Here is a 22,393-nt window from a genome sequence, read left to right as displayed (position 1 = left end):
GAGACGTTGGAACCTCCAAATGACCCAAGAGGAGGTGACCCCTCCCAGTCTCACCCCATCGCCCACCAACTCCCCTCAAGATGAAGAGATCCAGTTTTTAAATAAAATGGTCTAAAGAAACCAGAAGGAAAAGCCTTCACCAACAGGCGTGATGAATGCCCGGACTCGGCCCAACAGCCGACCGACCTACAGTTGGTGACAATTATTTACAAGGGGCGTTATCAAACAAAAATGGTCGCGCTACCTACAAGACTCAAACTTGTTTTCTTTTTCTCTATTTCTCTTAAACTTTCTTGTCATAAAAGCCAACTTACATTAAAATATACTTATTACAAAACAACACAACTAATAAAATAGATAATAAAACTTACACGAGTAGAAAATTCTGAGGTATTTCTGGTTTGAGGTGGTCTGTGGTCGTGAAGTTTTATTTTTTTCAAAATTTAAACCTCGGAAGCCACATAGCAAAGCTTTGTGTGTGTACGTGGATGTGTGTGTTTTGTTTGTGTGGTGTGTTCTTTAAATTTTGCATGTTTCATAAATTTAAAAAAAAGTCAAATGTTGAAACAGCAGCATTAAGAACATTCACTGACCAGAGCAAGATAGTTATGGCATCATAACGGGGTTTTAGAAAATGCACCACTTTAAGGGGTCTGGAGAAAGCCGTGTCCACAAGCCACAGAAAGGGGACAGTCATGTCACCACAGGGGGTAGAGCCAGCACTGCAGGACTCTGGGGTCCCTCTGCAGGGGGGCGGGCCTCAGGCCTCCCGGGGAATTCCTCTAGTCCTGGCCGAGCAGGGCGCCCCCTGTGGGCATCTCCCTGAACTGCTCCAGGAGGAAGCAATGTATTTCAACTTCTCCTTCAAAGACATTTACAGCATCTTACGAAGAATGCACTCACCGTGCAATACAATATACCGTGATTTCCACCCTTACCTCAGCTTTAAAAATAGGGCAGAAAGAAATGTTTTGTCCAAGCCCGAGTTAGTGGGAAAAACTGGCCAGGGCCAGCAGATGGGTCAGAGCCACACCCGCTTTGGGACTTTCTCCAAACCCCGCTCTTGCCGTTCATGCTCGGCCTCCGCACGGTCCTTCCCCTCAATTCCTCGTTACCTGAGAAGTAGCCTCATAGCAAAGGATGTTGCTCCGACATGTGCCCGAGTCCAGTGTCGCTCTGTTCCAGACCGGCCCCCAGCTCCGCCCTCCCCTCCTCCTCCCAGCTCTGCCTCGGTCAGGACACCCGTTAATCCGTGCAAGACACATCTGCTGTTTCTTAAACTCACTGTCTAAAAAGGGGGAAAAACACAATGGGGAGGGGAAATGAGGGAAGAAGGAAACTCCTCTGGAGGAAGGTGGGTTCCACGTAACAGTCTTCAAAGGTTCCTCTGGGAAGAGTTTGCAGCATTTAGTTTCCTAAGACAGGAGATGGGTTTCTCTGTGTCGCAGGTTCTGAGACGACGAACGAAGAGAAAGCGGGAGACATGACCCCAAGGACGGGAGGTGGCTGAGGCTCCTCAGCACGGCGCTGGCTCTGCATTCACAGCTCAGCACCTCAGCGCCTGCTGACGCGTCCGCTGTTGCGATACAGTAGAGCAATGTGCTGGTAAAACTGATCCAATCCAAAAAATAATATTAATAATAATTATAATAATTATAATAATAATAAAAAGTCAAGGTAAAATAGCAGCTGCTTTGTATGTGTTTGTTGGTGTTACGGGACTTCCAGAACAAAACACAACTTTTTTTTTTTCCTTTCCTCTTCAGATCCACTGAGTCTGGAGAGCCACTGGTGTCTGGGCTTAGATGCTTGACTCTTTCGGGGGCAGGTCCACATTGGTGACGGAGGTCACCAGAGAGACAAGACAGTCCGAGGTAGTGCCGTTGACCGACCTCCGGATCAGGGACACCCGCTCCTCCACACAGCCCGCGGACAGGCGAGCCTCTGCGTCGTGGTCCCAGCACTCCTCGATGGTCACACAGAGCTGGGCCAGGCCCTGCTCAACGACAGGAGAGAGGAAAACACAGGCTCATTAGCACCCCTCAGTGAGGACAAGCCTGGGGGACAGCAAGCTTGATGATGTTCCTGAGGATCAGGCACAGCTCACAGGTGAGTCCCAACCCAAGCAGCAGCCAAGCAGCAGGGGGCTAAGGGATGCTGAGGGAATCAGGATGCCGTCCCTCCTGGCAGTCACCATCCTGAGTCCACTGGCCTCCCACCACAGCCCAACAGAAGGTCTACTGAACCTCAACGTAGGAAGGAGGGAACCAGGACCCGCCTGGGGCAGATACAGTGACACTCAGACAAAACTCTTACTCAAAGCCAAAGTCACGTAAAGGCCCAAAAAGCAGTGGTCACAGTGAAGACCAAAGGAGGGCACTGTCCCCCTCCCCCAACTCCCCTCAGTCCCTGGGGCCACTCCCTAGAGTTCAGGGAATGTGGTGGTATGACACCCTATGCTGGAGTCAACTGTGCGGAGCTGGGAAACGTAGAGGGTGGACAGAAGGCCCACATCCAGGAGCTCTCTGGCTGGCTCAGCTACACCAAGACCTCGCTGGACCCTGGGCTCCTCATCAGGGAACCGGACCAGCTACCCCGGCATTTCTGCCTTGGGAGACTGAGAAATTCTGAGGCAGAAGGTAGATTCTGACCCAGCTTCCACCTCCTTCACTTACAACCCTGGGTTCCAGGGAGCAGCGTGGCAGCTGAACTTGGCCTCAAGAACTTGACCTCTGACGGTATATATGGTCAAGGGCTCACCCCCAGTGGTCCCAAGGCAGTCCTTTTTCTGAATTAACCCTGGGGTGGGCAGGGGGGTGGGAATCTATGGAACTGAAGGCAAATATCCTTCCAAGAAAGGAAATGGTTTGCACGACTGGGGTCTAACAGCCCCCGAGTGGAGGAGCCCAGATGCCACATGGCTCAGCCCATGCCCAGAAAATGATGAAGACAGAGAACAGAGAATATTAAACCAGAACTCATCCATATTAAGCATTTATATGATGCAAATGTCCAGCCAAGAGATTTATAATGATAACTCATTAAATCTATTACTACCCAGAAGGGACAGAGGCTCGGAGAAATAAAACAATTGGCCTGAAGTCACCCAGCTACTGATTGCCAGATCTAGGACTCAAACCCAGATGGGTCAGGCTGAGGGCCAGCAGGCTCCACTGCATTGGTGACCTACACGGGGGCAATCTGGGCCCTGGCCAAGAAAACCCAGAGCTGTGTCCCTGCAGAGCACTGAACCTCCCCTAACACTTCCCTGGTGGGAGAGAGAAAACACACTAAGTGGCCTCTGGCCTGGTGGAGGAGGAGAGGGCTGGCTTGCTGCCTGAGGCATCCTCTCTTTCTGCCCCACACCCCCTTAATCTCAGGTTCCTGCCACACATGGAGGGGCTCCCCTCTCTGCTCCCTTGTAGTCGCCTGCTACCCAGGCCCCTCACCGGATGTTTCAGCCAGTGATCCTTAATGGCAGGCCGCATCTTCTTGTGTACGACCACCTCCTGCAGCTCCTCCAGCGAGGGGTGCTGGCCAATCTCTTCCTCAAAGGGCAGCATGTACTCATCCACGGGTCCTGGGGGTGAGAACGAGCCCAGTGGGTCACCCCCAGGTCTTGCTGCTCCCCACCCACCTGCAGGATGCTCGGGACCAGCTCACTCACCATCGGCAGCCTTGCAGCGGGAGACGAGCTCCCACAGCACCAGCCCCATGGCATACATGTCGATGCGCAGGAAAGCATCTCTCTGGAAGTTGATGGCCCCCTCGAGCACCTCAGGGGCCATGTACCGCCGTGTGCCCACCTGCACAAGGACGGGGAGGGTCTATGGTCACCAACTGTGCATGATGCTCTCACAGCCAAACAGGGAGGTACGTCCCTTGTGCACCAGATGGGACCAGGACGACAGAATTCAGAGCAGGACACTGACAGTGACAGCAAGGATCAATGCGCCACATTCATGGGAGGGTCATGAGAGGTCACGGTGTAAACTGTACCTCAACGGTCATTTAAAATGTCACACACTCGAGAAAGCAGTGAGCTAACCTGGAGCTGCTGCCCCTGCCCCATCAATACCTCACAGTCACAACGACGTGAGTTCGAGATTAACACCAAAAACAAAAGAGGGAGGATACTTAAAAACATTAATAGGGATTATTTAAGGATGACTGATTTAGGCTTAATTTTTATTTATTTTCCTAAGTGTTTGGGTTTGGATTCTTAGCATACTTCTATTTTCTCTTGCTTAATAATTATAACTGGAAAGAAAAAGAGAAAGACTGAGGTGACAAGGATGAGAGGCCAAAACCCCAGCTGGGAATCTGAGTTTCTCAGCGGACGGGCTGGCTCGCTCGACGGCCCTCCAGGCCTTGCTTTCTCCCAGTGGGTGAGAGCACTGTTCTCGAGCAGCTCTGAGCTCGCGCAGCAACCCTTGGCCTGCACTTCGCCAGCTGAGCATTAGAAGGGCAATGCCACCCCTGTGCCAGCCCCCTTCTTGCACCCCAAGTCTCATTACCTGCCCATGGGTGTCCCCCGGAGGTTTCCCTGGCTCAAACCGAACAGCCAGGCCAAAGTCAGCCAGCACAGCTGTGAGGTCGCTCTTCAGCAGGACGTTCTTGCTTTTAAAGTCCCTGAGGAGACAAGAGGATTGAGATGAAGATGAACATCATGGTCCAACCTCCCTGCTCCTGGTTCCCCATCGTGTCTCTCAAGATACTGGAGCCTGCGCCCTACAGCCACCAGAGATCCCAGAGCAGGCCATTCTACCCTATCTGGAGCAGGGTCTGCACCAGAGTAAAGATTCGAGAACCTGCAAGTGGGCAGTTTTAGGACATTCCCACCAATGCTGGCACGAGAATCCCTAACTGCCCTTCCCCAGAGCTGTTAGAGTGACACCTACCCCAACCTGCCTGGCGAACTCCATCCCAGGCCCCACAGTACTAAAGGCAGGCCCTCGCATTTGCAGAGGGGTTGAGGGCAGGCATATGGACCTGGGATTCGTGTTTTCTGAAAAGGGTTTACAGTATTTACGATGTGAGCAAGTACAGAAGTTGAGCTTGTCTGGGTTTCTGTGGAGGCCCCCCCGAGAGGCTCAAGCCCACCACAGAAGCAGAGCAGGGTGCTGGTGTGTGCGCCCAGCCCACCCCTCACAAGCAGTTACTTCCGGTCCTCAGACTCCCTAGTGCCTGCCTTGGCCTTGTCCTGAGGACTAACCTGAGGGACTAGAAAGCACACATGCTTGGGGCCGCCCCGGGACACTTATTATGCACTACTATTAGGTCGAACCATATGGAAGAGTCTACATTCAACTGTTTTTGACCTACAAAGATGGCAATTTCATACAGTCAACCTTTCAGGACACTACTGTCAACACCATTAGGGGCCCTTCAGCTTTGAACCCTGGAATCCCAGGCTCATTCCCCTCCCTCATAGCACACACAGAACCACACTACACTAGGGACGGCCACGTTACTCAACTTCTCTGCACTACTGTTCCCTCATCTGTGAGATGGGGCTGAGAAAAACCATCTCACAGGCGGCAGCGAGTATAAAATGAGCTGTATTTCTAAGTATCTACAGCACTAGGTGCCAGGCAGCAGCACTAAGACGAGGAGTTAACACAGTGCCCCAGAGGGTCCTTTCAGAGGATTTGCAGGGTCAAAATTATGTTCATAATAATCCATTGTTTGCCCTTTTTAAGCTCATTCTCTCAAGAGTATAGAGTTTTCCAGAGGCTACATGCATGTGATGTCATTACTCTGACAGTTAGTGGAATGTGTGTGCGTTAATACAGCGGATGTCAACAGACATAAGCCACATATACAAAAGTTCTTTTTAACTGTGGAAAGGGACTGGAACCAAAAAGTTTGAGAACTGCTGAGCCAACTCTCTGAAGTAATGGAGTCAGCATTTCCTCCTGCGGGCCACTGGAGGGCACCAAGAAACCGGCTTGCGAGGCCAGGCCCAGAACGGGTGGGAGGCAGGCAGGGGCAGGTGGGCCCAGGTTCTTGTGCCCAGTCACCTCTGACACACCACGGCGTGGCTAGGCATGTTTATGAAACTAAGACACACACACACACCCATCAAGGCCCTGTTCTCGCCCTCCAACCTTCTCTGTAGCTCCAGGCCAAGCACAGGGAGGTCAACTGCTAACGCAGGTACCTGTGGGCAATAGACGGCTTGTGGCCCTCGCCACGGCACCAGGGCACGTCCTCGTGCAGGTACGAGAGACCTCTTGACATTGTCTCTGCTACATGACACAGTTCGTTCCACGTGATGATGTTCCCCTTGAGGTAATCCGTGAGGGAGCCCTAGAGGAGACAGCATAGAGCTTAAGCACAGGTTCTGGGTACAAGACAGGACCAGCCCTGCCCTGGGAGGCTGTCTCAGTGGACCAATGGCTAGGTTCCTCTCCTGGGAGGCTGGAATTGACATAGGAGATATATGAGGCCAGTAGAGGTGGGGAGGCAGGGATTCAGAGGTGTTAATTATGAAGTCACTACTCTTATTTGTAAGAATTTATCCGAGAGTTAGGGGTGCTTACTGTAGGCACTCATGTCCACACCTGTGGCAGAGTACCTTACTCTGGAAGGCCAACATGGGGCCCATGGTCGAGGTCACCCTATCCTGGGTGTCCATTTCTAAGGCACGTGGCTCACCTTGTCATGGAAGGCCGTGATGAGCCACAGCTCCACCTCGAGGTTGGAGCCTCGCTTCTCGGCGGCGATGAACTGCAGCAGGTTCTCGTGCTTCATGCCAGGCGTGCTGAAGATCTCCCGTTCGCTCTGCCATGACTGCTTGTCCTGAGGCAAGGACGCAGCTGAACCCCACTGCAGCCACACAGCCTACAGCAGAATCCCCACCCTCACCCCATTCCCCCAGCCCCAGCACTGGTAAGGGAGGGAGGCAGAAAACCTGCACTGAACCAGGCCCTGGAGCACAGGCCAACAGTGATCCCGGAGATCACTGAAGGTCAGCACTTGATTTACAAATGACCCACTGAGGTCCAGAGAGGGGAGCGAGTAGCCTAGTATCACCCAACAAATGAGAGACACAGCTGGGCCTGGCTTTGCTAAAGGTCTCAGGCAACTGCTTGGGGCAGCCTGGTGTCCAGGATCTCTAAGTAGAACCTGACGTCAAAACAAAGCCCTGAAAACCAGAGCGCATCAAGGATTTGCAAAGCCCTACCTAGTGGTACAATAAATTTCACTACCCCCAAGGGGGCCCACTTCTTTCTCATCCCAGTGATAAGGGGCCTGGGCTGCCCTTGGGCAAGAGAGCTGAGGCCACAGCACAGGTGGGCAACCTGGAGCCCCACAAACACTCACCTGGAGCGGGAAGATCTTGACAGCCACAAAGTCGTTCATGAGCTGTGCCTTCCAGACACAGCCAAAGCGCCCCCGAGCCTTGATCTCCAGAAGCTGCAGTGGCTTCAGGCCCACCAGAGGGGATGGGGGTGGAGGTCCAGGGTCCTGGGGGAGATCAGGGCTTAAAGAGTCTGTCCTGGCCTCACCACCTCTACCCCTGCCCCGCCCTGCCCTGAGCCAGCCGTCTCACCTCGTGGATGTCTACGTGGCCGTAAGGGGCCTTTCGATGCCGGTACATCCAGAAGGCCAGCAGGACAATGAGGGACAGGCCCCCGATGGGCAGCAGCGAGTAGGCCAGCACCGTGAGCAAGGTGGGGGCTGTCGGGGGTGGCTCGTACGTGACTGGGGGACACACGGAGCCCTGTGTCACACAGCCCGCCCACCCGTGCTCCTCCAGGGCCAGAGAGCCCTGCTGCAGCCACTGCCCACCCAACTCAGGAGCTGAGGGCTCCTCCCGGGCCGAGAGGCCCAAGCCCGCTTCTCCCAGGGCCCTCACCTTCCGGGCCCCCAGCCTCCGGCAGGTGGGTGAAGCGCTCATTGCAGAAGTTGCCTTCGCAGCAGCAGAAGTACACCTGGGGGTTCTCCTCAGTGGCCACACACTCCTGCCTGGAAGCACAGTTCCCCACATAAACCCTCAGCCGAGGGATGCAAGCCTCTCTAAGGCCCATCCAGCCAGACCTCTCCCCACAGACAACCTCATAGGGAACCACCTCCCTAGAAGTGGGACCCAAAGTCGGGGAGGGACAGCTGGGTGGACACTCACTGGGAGCCTCCTCGGGATTGGAGCTGGGACCCTGCAGCATCTCTGCTTGTCCAAGCTCTCTCAAGAGCCCCTTGTCTTTCCCCTCCCACCCTGAATGCCAAGCTTGGATTCAAGACACCCTGAGACCTGCACAGACAGTGGGCAGTGTGCCAGCAGGTGGACTCCGGTGGGACTGAGGGAGGGGTGGCCAGAGGACAGGGTGCGCCCCACCTGTCATAGCAGTTGAAGTCATCCAGCCAGCAGCCCTTCTTGACGAGTTCGATGGTGCCCGAGCTATTACGCCAGGAGGCGTAGCAGTGCAGCCGCTTGTCCTGCTCGCCCTCGCAGCGCTCCAGGCCGCTCTGGTTGGTACGCTCCAGCTCCCAGTTGGCGTTGTAGTAGATGCACTCCCGAGTCTCGGCCTCCCCACGCCCAGAACCTGTGGCCCACCCCAGAGGGAGGTGAGAGATGTGGTGAGCACTCCACCCATCCCTGCTCCCGGTCCTGGACTCAGGCCACCCTGAGGGAGGCTAAGTGCTGGGTGCTAGGCCCCACACGACCCACCCATATGACACCTCTTAGCTTAGTGTGCCAGCCAGCAGCAGCTCCCCCATCTCATTTTTTCCCCTGCAACTGTCCCCAGGCCCAATCAAGAGGGAGGTGGCCATATACCTAACAACACAGGCTGGAGAAACAGACACCCAGACTGACGGCCAGATGCAAAAAAGGGGGCTCCACCAACGCATGAGGCACCTGGGTGGGGGCTGCTTCCCTGGCCATTCTCTGGTCAGACCCCACCCATTCTGCATCACTCTGCAGTGATGGAGGCTCCTTCTAGAAGGCCTGGCCAGAAGCAAGCTGCAAATCTCAAAGCTCCAGTTAGGGCTTTAAGGATTCAGAATGTCAGCCAACCAGAAGGCTAGTGTCTAGCTATGGCTCTGGCCATTCAATGCCACTGTGCCTAGACTCAGACACAAGTAAGACAAAAAAGAGTGGGTTCCCGACCACCAGGCAGCTGGGACCCAGCCTGGTCCACAAGGTCCACAAAGAGGCTCATGTAGGGTGCACACCGGCTTCCCCCAGCCAGGCCCTGTACCCAGCTGAAGGTTTGAGGGGAGAACTTGAGGGAGCAGGGTGGGCGGAGGAGACCACAGGCTGAGCAAACACACAAGGCCCAGGACCCAGGTTGGCTCCCATCATGATGCACATAGGTCCCTCTTACCCATCTGCTGCAGCAACTGGCAAAGCACCCAGTCCAGAGGGCACAGGGCTCCTCTCCCAGACTGGGGGCCCACTGCATTCACAGCAGCAATTCCACAGAGGTCCCCAGAGAATGAGACTCATGGGGCACACAGGGGAGCTGGGCACTGTCCTTCCCTCACTGCAGTTACACCCCACTGCCAGGCCTTGAACATGCTGGACTCCTGGGCTTAGTTAGCACAAGTGACCACCTCTGGCTACAAGATGGTCCCCACTTTCCACTTTAAATGTCAGCTCTTCCCTCTCCCTGGAGACCAAGTCAACTCTACTGCCACATGCCTTTGTGCTCCAAAATCTAGCTGCTCACCCTTGAAAGGGATACTTCAGGCATTTAGAAAGTGTAAAAATAATGTAACCAAAGATAATCCCCAAGAGAAATAACATAATGGAGACTCACATAAGAAATAATATATTACAACTGTGCTCAACAACCGCTTTTTAAATGTCAGGCTTCCCCCATGAGCCTGCGAAGTTGATAAAGGAAGAAGCCCTGTCTTGAGTGCTAGGACCAGTTCTGGACACATGATGAATGGATGGCAAGAAGGACCAATGAATGGACAGAGGGACACAGTTATTTCCTGGCTAAGGCAGGACTTCAAAGGGAGGGGACAATAGGAGGGGTGGCCTCAGCCTGCTGCCCAAGCTCTTGGGTCCTCTGGGGAGTTTCCATCTCCATTCAGGCAACAAGCAACAAGCCCCCTGCCCAAGGCTAGGAGCCAGAACAAGGGAGGCCAGCAGACACTGAGAGTGGCCCAGTTACTCTCTCCAGGCCACAGATCAGGCAGGGACCCCTCTGGTCACTACTGTGGGCAGGAACCAAGTACACAGGGCTGGGAACTCCAAATCTCAAGGCTCCAGAGGTAGAACACAAGGGTTTGAGATGTCACTGGACTCCACCTCTGACCAGATCCTCCTACAGGTGACCAAGAAACGCAGCCATGAGCTGTCAGACTTCAGTCAAATCCTGGCTCTTACGCTTCCTAGCTGTGTGACCCGGGGCAAATTACCAAACCACCCCATGCCTCTGTTTCCCTGCTTGTGAAATGGGGTAACAACAGCACACCTCCTAGGGCTGTCCCCAGAGTGAAATGAGTTGGTGCATTTTAAGTCTGGTTAGAACAATGCCCAGCACTGGCATGTGAGCTGGTATGTTAGAGCCATACCCCTCCCCTGCTGCCCTTCACAACACAAGCCCCAGGAGGGGCCCCCAGCCCACCAAGCCAAGAGTGTTGCACGCTCACGCCTGTGAGAGCTTTGCATTCAGAGCCTGAGGGGGACCTGAGGAGATGGCAGACTCCAGGCCCCTCCCACACCACGCCCAACCTCTGCTGCCAGCTGGAGACCCAGGGGCCTCCCCCAGCCTCCCTCCTCCCTGGCAAGCTCTCTGCTTCTGCATACACTCAGCTATTTATAGCCTCTGGCAACACTCCAACCACAAGGCCTCCTCTGCCTTTTAATAGACGCAGGGCTCCTGCCCACACTCATGGAGCCAGGGCGCCCATGCACGGGGGCTCCCCCTGACCTGCTCACTCACCCATCCTGCAGGAGACGAAGCCGTGCTCCCGAGACAGGTGCCCGCAATGCCCCCTCATACTTGCTGCCTCATGATTCTGACGGGAGCATGCTCCCAGACACCCAGGCAAGGGGCTCAGTGCATCCCTGAGCCACAGCAAACCCAACTGCGGGCCTCCAAAGGAACCCAGTACATAAGTGGCAGTGTCCGTAACAGGCAGTCAGTTCCTGTGTTCCCCGGGGCCCCCACGCTCTCCAAGCCCTCAGTCCAGGCAGGACAGAGAAAGCCCACTCCCAGACAAACACCACCTCCAAACAACAACAAACAACAACCAGAATACAAGCAGATTCCCCTCTGAACAGACCTTCTGGGGAGCTGGACCTTCATGGACCAGTTCTGATCCATGAGGAAAAGCACTGGGGAGGTCTGTTTCCCCAGTCCAGATGGCCTTGGACACCCCGCTATGCACGGGGGAGAAAAGGGCAAAATCCTACCAGGGCCGTGCCTGTGAGGGACTCAAAGTGCAATGGGGACAGGGAAGAGTGACAGACAGATGGAGAAGAGAGGGGCGATCAAGACAGGGCCTTGGTGGGAGGATCTGAAGCTGAACTGGCCATATGCCCCCCCTAGGGTTCCCTGAGCTCTGGGCTTGGGGTGTGTCCAGCCCAGCCAACAGCCCCCAGAGGAACTGCGAACCCCAGCAGCCCGCGGGCCACCGTACTCTACCCTTGGCTCCTGAAGGCCCCCACAGGGAAGCAGGTGCCCAGCCCCACCCACGCAGGCACTGCAGTGTGGTGAGAAAGAGATGGAGGGAGCCCCACACCCACCTCATGGCCCGGTACCAGCATGCCAAGGCACAGCCTTCCAGAAGCCTCTATGCCTGAGAGGTGGCTAAGTGAGGACCACTCAGGCAAGTGAGGCTCCTGCCTTAGGCTTCCCTACCCGGCCCTGTCGGAAGGCAGCCCTGCAGTCCGCTGAGCACCTGCTGCCTCAGCAGGTTCCCCAGAGGAGCCGCCGGGTATCCGTGTTCATGACTCCACTCCCCAATGCACACAGTGGCATCTTCACCATCTTCCTTCCCCCACAACCACAGTAAGGATGGCCACAGGGTCAGGACTGAGGGAACCCTCAGGGGATGGCGGGGGCGACAAGGGGGAAGGCTGATGCGTGAGACTAACACATACACAGGGTGCACGCACTGTGGAACGGCTCATATATGCAATGGGGCAGAAAAGAATCCAAAACATACCTACATTTCTTTCACCTTTAAACTTCTTTCCATAAGAGAATAACTCTAAGTACCTGTTTCTAGCAGCCAAACCCAACCTCTGACACATTTGTTTTTCCCTCCACGCCCATATATTTGCGAGCCATCCAAACCAGTACACATTTACTCAGCGAACTCCGAGCAGGCACTGTACACTAAGCACTTTACAGACACCTTATTCAATACCCCTGGCGATGCTGTGAGGGTCCCGAGGCACAGAGAGGTGAAGTAACCTGCCCACATTTTTATTAAGCATCACAAACCGATGTAGACCCTGGGCAGCCCGGCTCTAAGCACGCACCCTTTTCGCCCATTCATTGCTAGCGCTGCGTCTCAGTCCATCGCAGGATCCACAACTTAAGCTGCCATCCTCCGGTTGGACTCAGGTTACTTTCGACGTTTGCTGATTTAAGCACGGCCACTATGAGTCCTCTTGAGTCCTCTGTGAGTTTTCTTATGCTCACGTGTGGGCATTTCTCAAGGGTACACACCCACAGGTTAGAGAGGCTGGGTGTGCATCTTCAACTCACTAGGTACCAGCAAACCACTCTCCAAAGTGCATGTACCAATTTATGTTCCCAACATGTTCCCATTATGTTTATGATTACTTCTGTATTTAAATTTGTTTTTTTCTCTACTGCTACCACCTTTGCATTCTCTTTTAAAGATAAGCTTTTTTTTTTTTTATTATTGCCTTTTGAGAGAGGAAGGGAGAAAGGGAGAGAGAGAAAGAGAAACATTTATCAGCTGCTTCCTGCACATGCCCCACCCAGGGATCAAACCTGCAACTTAGGTATGTGCCCTGACTGGGAATCGAACCCACCACCTTTCTGTGTATAGGACAACACTTCAACCAACTGAGCCACACCAGACAGAGCTGGATTATCTCTTTTAATTTCATATTTCAGCCACTCCTGGTCTGGAAATTAAACAGTCTATTTCAATTCTATTATAGGCTTGCCTTTAAATTTTAACATGTACATTTATTTCTAAAACTCTAAAGTTAATCACCATTTCTACCCCCTCAGAGGAACGTAATTGTTGTAACTCCAACGACCTCCTTTCAACTTATATTAGTTTAGTATAACATCTGTGTTCAGTATTTTAATCTGTTAGTTGTTCTGACCTGCCTCCCAAAGCAGATATTACTTGTGTTTTACACAGTCAATATTTTATTTGTCCATGTGTTCATCGGCTTGCCTGCTCACCCATCCCTCCTGCATTTCTGTTCTTCCTTCTGGGACCACTGTCCTTCCTGAAGAACATCCTCCATCAGTCAAGATCTTTTGGCAGCGAAGCCTTTGTAGCTTAATGTCTCTCATTTATTTTATAAAGTTCCCAGCTATCAGCTCTTCTGCCTCATTCTCTGTCCTTTATTTCTGTGGTTCTGGTTACATGGATCTTAGGCCTTCTCACTTCATCCTCTGTGTATGCATCTTTCCCCTTCTTCTATATCCATCTTTTTGTCTTTCCACGGTTCGGTCTGTATATTATCTTCTGATCCATCTTCAAGTTCACAAATTCTCTCTTCAGTTGTACCTAATCTCCTGATAAAACCATTCACTGAGTTCTTAACTGTCAGTCTCCAAGTCAGTTCTATAACTGATGTTTCATCTGGTTGTTAGATATTTCTCAAGCTCTCTGCTGAAATTCTCACATTCATTTCCTTGACCATAGTGAGTACTACTATTTTTCAATATGTGTATGATAACACCAATTTGGAGTTCATTCAGGTCTGCTTCAACTGTGATGTTTCTGCTGGCAATTTATTTAAAATGATCAACCAGTCATTATGATGTGCAAAGCTGTTTGTAGAAATAATCTGAGGCCTAGAATGATGTTATTTATATTCCTTGAATGATGCTACATGTGCTTCTGGCAAACAGCTAAGGGCACCATTAATTTCATAACATCTTAATCTAACTTTAGAGTTTGTCTTCTTTTGGCTCCCCCTCAGCCCTATTATCTCTGGGGTCCCAATGAGGAGGAGGGCTTCACTATACCCACTCTCTGTTTATAGCTCCAATTCCTGACCTCCTAGCCCCATAAGGCTATCGAATGCAATTCTCAGCCTCTTGGTTGCCCATATGGAAGGACTAAATACACACTCAAACATCAAAGATACCGTCCAGGGCCTCTCTTCTCACAGATCCTAGCCTACTAGGTCTTTGCTAGCTTTTACATTGCCCTCAACCAGGGATGTCTTCTTAATTTGTCCTGCTTTTCCAGGTACTTTCAGAAAGAGAGTTGTTCCTGATTGTCGGAAGAGGAAGTCTCCATATCTACTTTTTACCCAGTTTTCAGGATCATATTATACCCAAAGAGGATATATCCACACATACATGGAAACTGAGATAACCAGTGTAGATAAGCTTGCCCATGGAAAGTGTTAAGAAGACAGACCCCAGGGCAGAGTCATGAAAAAAGTAATTTCCATTCTAAACTGTAATTCAAGAAGAAAACAATTCACTTGCAACCAGCTTTACTGTTTCAGACTGTTATGGACTGAATTGTACCCACCCCTCAAACTCATAGGTTGAAGCCCTAACCTCCAACGAACCATACTAGAAGATAGGGCCTTTAAGGAGTTAATTAAGGTCAAATAAGGTCATAAGGCTGTAATACAACAAAACTGGTGTCCTTATAAGAGGAAGGGGCAGTAGGAGTGTATGTACACAGAGAAAAGAACATGTGAGAACACGGCAAGAAGGCAGCTATCTGCAAGCCAAGGAGAGAGGCCTCATCAGAAACCAACCCTGCCAGCACCTTGGTTTTGGACTTCCAGCCTCCAGAACTGTGAGGAAATAAATTTGTTATCTGAGCCACCCAGCCTGTGGTATTGTCACGGCAGTCCTAGCAGACTGATACGCAGACAGTGCACATCTCCTGTACAATATGGGAGAGCTGACTGCCACATCACCTGTACTAGAAACAGGACCACAATCCAGTGTCACCTAACTCCACAAGCAGGGCCTGACAAGTGTGCTTACACATGGAATCCCAGTAAGAAAGTCGTGAAAAAGTAGACACCATGCTGAAATAGGGGACTAGGAAAGCACAGGCTTTGGAGGACAAGTCACCTCAGTCTTCCCTACTTCTTCAGTCTAACTGCGGCAGAAGGCTGTATGAGGGAACAGGCATACACACTCTTAGCCAGGAAATGAAACTCACCAGGGCCCTTTCTGCCATGAGAAACTTCTCACCACACTCTAAAATACTACAAGTTTCTCCCACACTCCCTACCACCATTATCACCACATGTGAAATCAGGGTCTTCACTGTGGTCACCACGGACACCCTGTTATCCACAACTCCTCAGCAACCTTCAGCGAGTAGCTCAGTCTCTTTGGAGGGTGGAAGCAGCGTGGAGCACTGCAAGTGAGCACACATAGACACACACAAGCAAACCCAGATCTTGACTAGTCCACTGCTACCCACCTCTCATCCCCTCCCTCCCCAGGCTCTGTCAGCACAGTAACCAGGAGACTCAGACACTGGAAGCAGCCTCCCTGGCTCTCCTCAGAGACTAGCCACTGGACGTGAACGCTCGCCCTGTCCGGGCACCCTTCATGAAGTAGCCTATTTCCAACCTCTGTAATCTAGAGTTTCTGGAGAGGAGGAGATGCTTACAAGTACTTACTGCAGAGGACCACCTGCCATCTCACCCAGCTTCTGCCCCCATTGCATCACCTGGGTAGCAATGAAAAAAAAAACATACAGCCATTTCGCAGTATCTATTAAAATTTTAAATATACATGTCCTTCAACCCAGAAATTCTTCTGGTAATCTACCCTCGAGAAACAATCTGCATAAATTGTACACAATCAGAACATCCATCAATACGAGACAAGATAAAATGTAGTCTATACATCCAAACTTTGAAATTTTACACAGCTCTTAAAAAGACTGAGGTAGATCCACATGTATTAGAAAGATTGCCAAAACATATCTCTGAGTTTAAAAAGCCATGATATGCAACAACACAGATGCAAGTCACAAACATGGTAAGCAAAAGATGAATACAAAACAGTTCATTCTGTAAGATTCCATCCACACAAAGGACAAAACAAGCATAACTATCTTATGCTGTTAGAAGCCGGGATAGTAGTTACCCTTAGGGGTGAGGGGTAGAGAGTGGAATGCAGCCAGAGAGGGCGTGGTAGGGGGAGAGGCTGGTACATTTCTTATTCTTGACCTGGATATTAACTACATCGATGTGTTCAGTTTGTGAAAAATTCACAAAGCTGTCACTTATGACCGCTTATACATGTATTTTTACATGTATAAGCTAATTATACTTATGTATGTATCTTACATTTCAATTCAATGTCTTTAAAAGGGCAATAGCATTTTAGATTAAAAAAAACCATCTCTACTTCTCTAAGTGCTTCTATAGGTGCACAGGTAAGATGTCCAGCAGAATATACACCGACCTGAAAAGGTTCACTTCTACAGGGGTACTCAGATGGGGAATAAGGGAGACCCTAGCTTTATCCGTAGCATCTAAATTTTTGCAATTAAATGTGTGTATATTATTTGGAAAACAAAAATTAATAAAACTTAAAATGGGAAGAGAAGTTATAGCCAAAGTGACAACCTCTACTCCTCCAACTTACACCCCAGCCCAGGGTAGCTAACCAGGAGACCCATGGGTAAGAGGTTTGGGTGCATTTTTCAATGTTTTGCATTGCCCCGGCTCTCCTCCCCCCAAATGGCCCTCCAGGACCCACCCTTGGGTGGAGGGTTCAGAGGACCACCCACGCCAGGTGTGGGGGAAAAAACAGAATTCACCCAACTTTCCTGCTGCTCTATTTTCTAAGTCCCTCAGTAGATGGTTCCCTATGTCTTCAGGGCACAGAGAAGCTGGACCTCATTATGAGACCTGACCCACAGGGCTCCCCTCTAACTCACACCCTGCACAAGCCAGCAGTTCCAAGTGGGGGACCTGGTCTGCCTGGTTTGTGAACACCTGTGGGAACATCAAAACTTGAGTGAAAAGAAAATTCCCCAAAAGCACATAAAGTAAGGGTTTCTTCACCCATGGCCACCAGTCCAGGGCTCTGAGAACTCGTGCATGCTTTCTGAATCAATGGGTGGGGGACTGCAGAGGGAAGGCTGTCAATGACACTTGGACATATAAAGGCATTGTCCTCATACCTGAACACATTGTGCAGCACTATACAAGCCAGAAAGAAAAGTCATCCTAGCATCAACACTCAAGAGAGTCAGCTTCCAAGTCAGCCTCCTGTTTTCACTGGTTCAGGTCTAGATGGACAGACAGCAGCTGGTCTGATCACGTCTTCTGCAATGCTCAGCCGCAAAACCCGGGAAGCAGCCTCCTCCATGCTCCAGCCAAGGGCTTGGGTTTCCAACCAGTCTCCCTTCTCCTTCCCCAGGACTAATTTTAGCCTCCTTGGTTGTCAGAGTAGAACTGAAATAGTGGGCAGAGGAACGTTTGCAAACAAGAGCTGAGCTCACCTCACAAAACATCCCATCTCCAGCCCAGGTACTGGTCTGAGAGAAGACCCACTGTGCGGCAAGCCAGGCCCCTAGAGGAGGTCCCCTTGGGAGGAGGGACACGCGGCTGCCCAGTGGGGCAGGCTTCCATTCCAACGCCAGCTCCCAGCAATCACATGCACATGAATGAAAACACCCAGGCAGGGCTGCCAGCCCCTGAGAGAGTCTGGAAAAGGCACTTGTATGTGCAGAGCGAGACTGGAGTAACCAGGGCAAAGCACATGGCTAAAGGTGAGAAGCCATGGAGGAGGCATGGATGACCCCCAAACAGTCCCGGCCTGCACTATCAGTTAATTTCAAGTACCCAGCATGGTCTCAAGCAAAGACATCGCTGAGAACCTTAGAAAGCAAGGACTCAGAAGGCAGGAGCATCTCCTTTCCCCCGGCCCCATTCCCATCATCCCTAACCACCCAGGCGCTGCACCACCAGGACCTTAGGGAACAAGCACCTCTCTGGCTGGGACGGGCCTGTGAGGCTGGTGAACAAAGACAAACCAAAAAGGAAGCCCTGAACGACAGGGTGGGTGTCTAATCTGGAACAAAGAATTGCTGATAGAGTGCAGGGGAAGGAATAGAAGATAAAGAATTCTGAGAAGGCATCCAAGTTCCTTTGGAAAGACCCCAAAAGAGGTGGAACTAGGAAATCTCAACCCCAGCAAAGCAACCCTTTTAAATAAGCCCTTCACCCTCCAGGGATCCGGAGTACCTGGAATTGAAGCTTTTAAGACTGCTGCTTCCTCTACCCCGAGTTCAGTCCATAATCAGTCCCCAATGCAGCAAGCTGTGTCTTGCTGAGATCAGAGCGGAGCCCCCCAGAACACCCTTCCTAGCAGAGCGAGAAGGATGGGGAGGACTGGAAACAAACACAGGCTGCCAGCCTGCCCAGGCCCACAAGCAGGCACCCCTAGAGATCAGCCCCTCGGGTCAGGGCCTCCAGTGCTGGCACCTGTCAGGAACAGCTCTATCCACACACCCTGGGTCCAGAAGAGGAAGCCTGGCCCTGCCCTCCAATTCCCTGAGGCCAGGGTAGCCTGTGCCCATACCTTTGGGGAGAGGCTGCCCCCTTGCCCTGGCGTCCCCAGGCTCGGAGCTCCAGGCCCACAGCTGCTGTGGCTCGTGGTGGCGCCATGCGGCCGGCCCGCTCGGGGAAGAGGGCATGCCCGCGTCAGGCTGCAACCCCCAGCGCTGCTCCGGGCACACGGACAGCCTCCGCTCGAGCGGCTCCCAGGCCCCAGCGACAGGCCCTTCCTGACATTCTGCGCGTGTGGGGGGAGAGGCGCGAGTGCAAACCTCAAGGCGGCGGTCAGAGGCGGGTGGGCGGGTGCGGGCGGGCAGGCTGCCGGGCCACCCACAACCGCCGCCTCCCTGAAACCCGAACCACTTCTGGGAAAACTCAAGGACGCCAGGATTCTCCTCCGTGGCCAGCGGTACTCCAGAACCACTAATTTCAAACCAAACTCTCTCACGCTGAACAGGTTTAGCGAGGCACAAATCTTCCGGGCTTTGAGGAAAAGCCAACTCCCACCCTGAATCCATAGGGTAGGGATGGGGGAGGCATTAGCCACAAATCCCACCTCCCAAAACTGTCTCTTTAAAAGCATGAGAATATTCTAGATCAGAGGTTCTCACCCCCTCTGCCCAGACACTGGCAACACCTGGAGACATTTTCAGTTGTCATGGTTGGAAGTGCTACTGGCGTTTGGTGGGTAGAGGCCAGGGATGCTGCTAAACATCCTACGATGCACAAGAGAGCACTTGCCCGCCCCTCCCCCCGCCACCACATACACACCAAAGAATGATCAGCTCCAAACTGTAAACAGGGTCAAGGTTGAGAAACCCTGTTCTAGAATGAGGCCCACTCAGCCATGACCCTGCCTGAGGGCTGTCTATCCACTGCTATTCTCACAAGTATTACCCAGACCAGCTCAGCCTCACCCCAGAGCCCAGGCTATGGTAACAGGCCAGGAACTTCAAGTGCATCCAAACTCTGACCTGAGGTCCCATGGTCCACTCTTGTACTACCCTGAGCTCCCAAGCAGGTAGCTAAATGTATATATGGCACTCTGGGGAGGGCTTCCTGGAAGAAGAGGAGGAGGAGGAGACTGGGGCTGGAATCTGAACACTGGGCAGAATGTGAACAAAAAGTAAAAGTAAAGAAGAAATCATGCCTAGTGGCTAGAACAGGATAAGTCAAAGCAGCAAGGTGAGAACAAGCCCAGTACCCCACCGCCCAGGGACAGCAAGTTGCCCCTCAGGACTGGTACAATGGGTATGTGCAAGGCAGCCAGGACTTCACAGAGATCAACCCAGGGGGCCAAAGTTTCCTGGCATCAGTGCAAAACAGCAAGTTACATGTATGTGTGCGTGCATGCGTGTGCATACACACACTTATTTGTATTTTCCTGGGGAAAGGGTTCATCTCTTTCATCAGATTCTCAGAGGCGCCCATGATACAAAGGACACAGGTCATTGTTTTTCAGTCTAACTCCTGCTGCCCCTCCTTGCAGAGTACTGCCCAAGCCAGGTGGAGGTATTGCCAGGTGGGAGTACCAGAGGGAAATACAGTATTGAGGGGTGGGGGTAGGATCCATCCTGCCCTGCCTAATCTGTGATGAAGGTGAGGACTGGTGAGACCACAATGAGACAAATTAGGAGAGAGATCCCAGGGATGTCGAGGAAGATACTAGAGACAGCCAGGTGAGCTGTGAGTGCCTATTAAGTCAGCTCGCTGCCATCCTCCCCTCTACAAGCCAATACCTTCCTTTCCTTGGGAAAAAGCATCTCAGAGCAGCACTTAAAAGGGATCAGAGAAGGGAACAAGTTCAACATCACCACTTTGCCTCTGCCACACAGGAAATGGCTCTAAAAGAGCCATCAGGCTCCCTTCCAGGGTGCCCAGGTACCAACGAGGAGGTCTCTATCCTCTGGTCCCTGCACTCAGGCTACGAAGCGCCAAGCCCTACAAAGAGAACTCACTTGCTTTAATGTAGGCAGCTAAGACAAGCCACAGCTCAAGAAGAGATCGGGGGAGTGGGAGTGAGAGTGGGATGGAGATCCCGGGTCCCCACCCCGGCAGCAGCGAGGGGTTCCCAGCCCCGCCCCTGCACGCCCGGCCCCGCCCTTCGCGGGTTTCCCAGACTCCGCGCAGCGGCCACCGCAGGCGGCTAGGGACCCGCGCTGCATGTGTAATGGGGGCTGGGAACAAAGGCGTGCGAAACCCGGCGCTCCCGCGGCCGCGCGGCGGCAGCCCAGGCGGCCCCGGCTCCTCCCGGGAGCTTCGGTGCACGACTCCTCACGCTGTCCAGGGCTACCCGCAGCCAACCAGAGCGCGCAGCCGGTCCCTGCGCGCACAACCGACTTGGGCGAGCACCCGCAACGCCAAAAGAGGGAAATCGGTGGCCTTAACGGAAAAAGCGGCCCCCCGGTAGAAATCATCATGTATACACTTGCACACTCTCAACCGCACGCGCAAGAGCCAAACTAGCCCCGCAGGTCATCCACCTTCGCCACGTGCTTCCAAAAGGCAGAAGGAACAGGGACCTGTTGGTTTTCCTTCCCGCCCCACGTCCCCTCCCAGGCGACCAAAACAAAGCGGCCCCGAGGGGTGGCTGCGCCTCCCTCGCTGGGGCCAGAAGCAGGAAAGCGGGCGCAGGTGGGAGCCGGTGCCAGCGGCCCGCCAAGCGCGGAACACACGCAGACTCTGCTGGGATGGGGTGCAGGACTCCAAGCTGCGAAAAGCAACCCCTTTCTCTACGCTTAGTGGCTCTGAGGGTCGCGTAGCCCTTCCCACACCCGCTGCTGCACCGACAATCCCGCCACCCCGGATCAGATCTGCCCGCCCCGCTTGGCCACCTTCCCCACGCTCTGGTTTTCCTCTCACTTTCCCTGGGTTCCCCGCGCCCGTGTAGCCCGAACCCCGACCCTGGAACTCGGGACCCTGGCCCCCACCGTGGGGCCGCCTCCGCGAACCGGAGCCCCGCAGACCGCCACACAGACAACACCGTCCCCTCAACATCGGCTAGAGGGGCCCCGGCGCGGTGCCCGCCCGGGAGGTGCAAGCCGGGTGCAGGTGGCGCGGCGAGGAGGCCGCGGGCCCGCCCTTTGTTGGTAAACACCGCGCGCCGCCCGAGGCGGGCCCCGCGCCCTCTCCACACCTCCCACGCCGCGCCCCGTCCTTACCCGCGCACAGCGATCCCCAGAGGAGGGCGAGGGCCGCCCAGGGCGCCGTCATGTTCCGCGGCGCCGCCCCGCGGACACCCGGAGCCCGCGGGCAGGGCCGCGCGGCGCTCCCAGGGCGCGCAGGGCCCGGCGGCGGCCGCGCTCTCCTTCCCGCTCCCTCCTTTGGGCTCGCTCCCCGCGCGCTTCCTCGGCCGTCGTCCCCGGGCGGCGTGCGGGCTCTAAGGGCCGGGCGGCGGCGCCGGGCTCACGGCCGCTGCGGGCGGCACAGGCTGCGGCCCGGGCTCCGGGGCGACGCGGGGGCCGGGGGGCGGCGGCGGGGCGCGGGCCGGGGGGCGCCCGACTGGAGCATAGCGCGGCGGGGCTGGGCCCGGGCCCCGGGCGCAGGGGCCGAGTCCGGAGGGGCCATGAACGGGGGGAGGGGTGGGGGGAGGGGAGCTGAACCGAGTCCAAAATGGCTCCTGAGCCGCGGCCGCGGAGACGAGCCAGCGGGGAAACCCGGATGTTGGATACAAAGAGGCGGCGAGCGGGGCTGGGGGGGAGGGGAGGC

The 22,393-nt window shown here is 53.7% G+C and overlaps 1 protein-coding gene across 3 annotated transcripts; it reads right to left on the bottom strand.

Moving 5' to 3' along the window:
- Positions 1-1,718: 1,718 nt before the first annotated feature.
- On the bottom strand, positions 1,719-22,001 carry ACVR2B (activin A receptor type 2B). Of its 3 annotated transcripts, none has more exons than XM_081159111.1 (11): positions 21,847-22,001; positions 8,342-8,549; positions 7,865-7,974; positions 7,559-7,710; positions 7,330-7,473; positions 6,661-6,804; positions 6,164-6,312; positions 4,518-4,632; positions 3,668-3,806; positions 3,450-3,580; positions 1,719-1,996 (listed from the first exon to the last, which is right to left on the bottom strand). In XM_081159111.1, exons 1-11 carry the CDS (start codon positions 21,896-21,898, stop codon positions 1,802-1,804), a joined length of 1,539 nt encoding a protein of 512 aa, XP_081015237.1. In that variant the 5' UTR covers positions 21,899-22,001; the 3' UTR covers positions 1,719-1,801. The 3 variants fall into 3 exon arrangements, with proteins under 3 accessions (XP_081015237.1, XP_081015238.1, XP_081015239.1); XM_081159112.1 differs by having other exon boundaries at positions 6,661-6,795; XM_081159113.1 differs by having other exon boundaries at positions 7,559-7,686.
- Positions 22,002-22,393: the final 392 nt, after the last annotated feature.

Source organism: Miniopterus schreibersii, assembly GCF_964146895.1.
Source record: "Miniopterus schreibersii genome assembly, chromosome: 15".
Lineage (NCBI taxonomy): Eukaryota > Metazoa > Chordata > Mammalia > Chiroptera > Miniopteridae > Miniopterus > Miniopterus schreibersii.
Note: the sequence above shows the minus strand (reverse complement) of the source record. Positions and strands in the feature narration are given on the sequence as shown.

Coding starts and splice junctions, on each gene's coding strand:
- ACVR2B (XM_081159111.1), bottom strand. CDS start 21,898: ATGACGGCGCCCTGGGCGGCCCTCGCCCTCCTCTGGGGATCGCTGTGC. Junction 7,711..7,864: donor GGAGGCTGGGGGCCCGGAAG/GTGAGGGCCCTG, acceptor TGTGTCCCCCAG/TCACGTACGAGCCACCCCCG. Junction 3,807..4,517: donor CGGGGGACACCCATGGGCAG/GTAATGAGACTT, acceptor GTCCTTGTGCAG/GTGGGCACACGGCGGTACAT.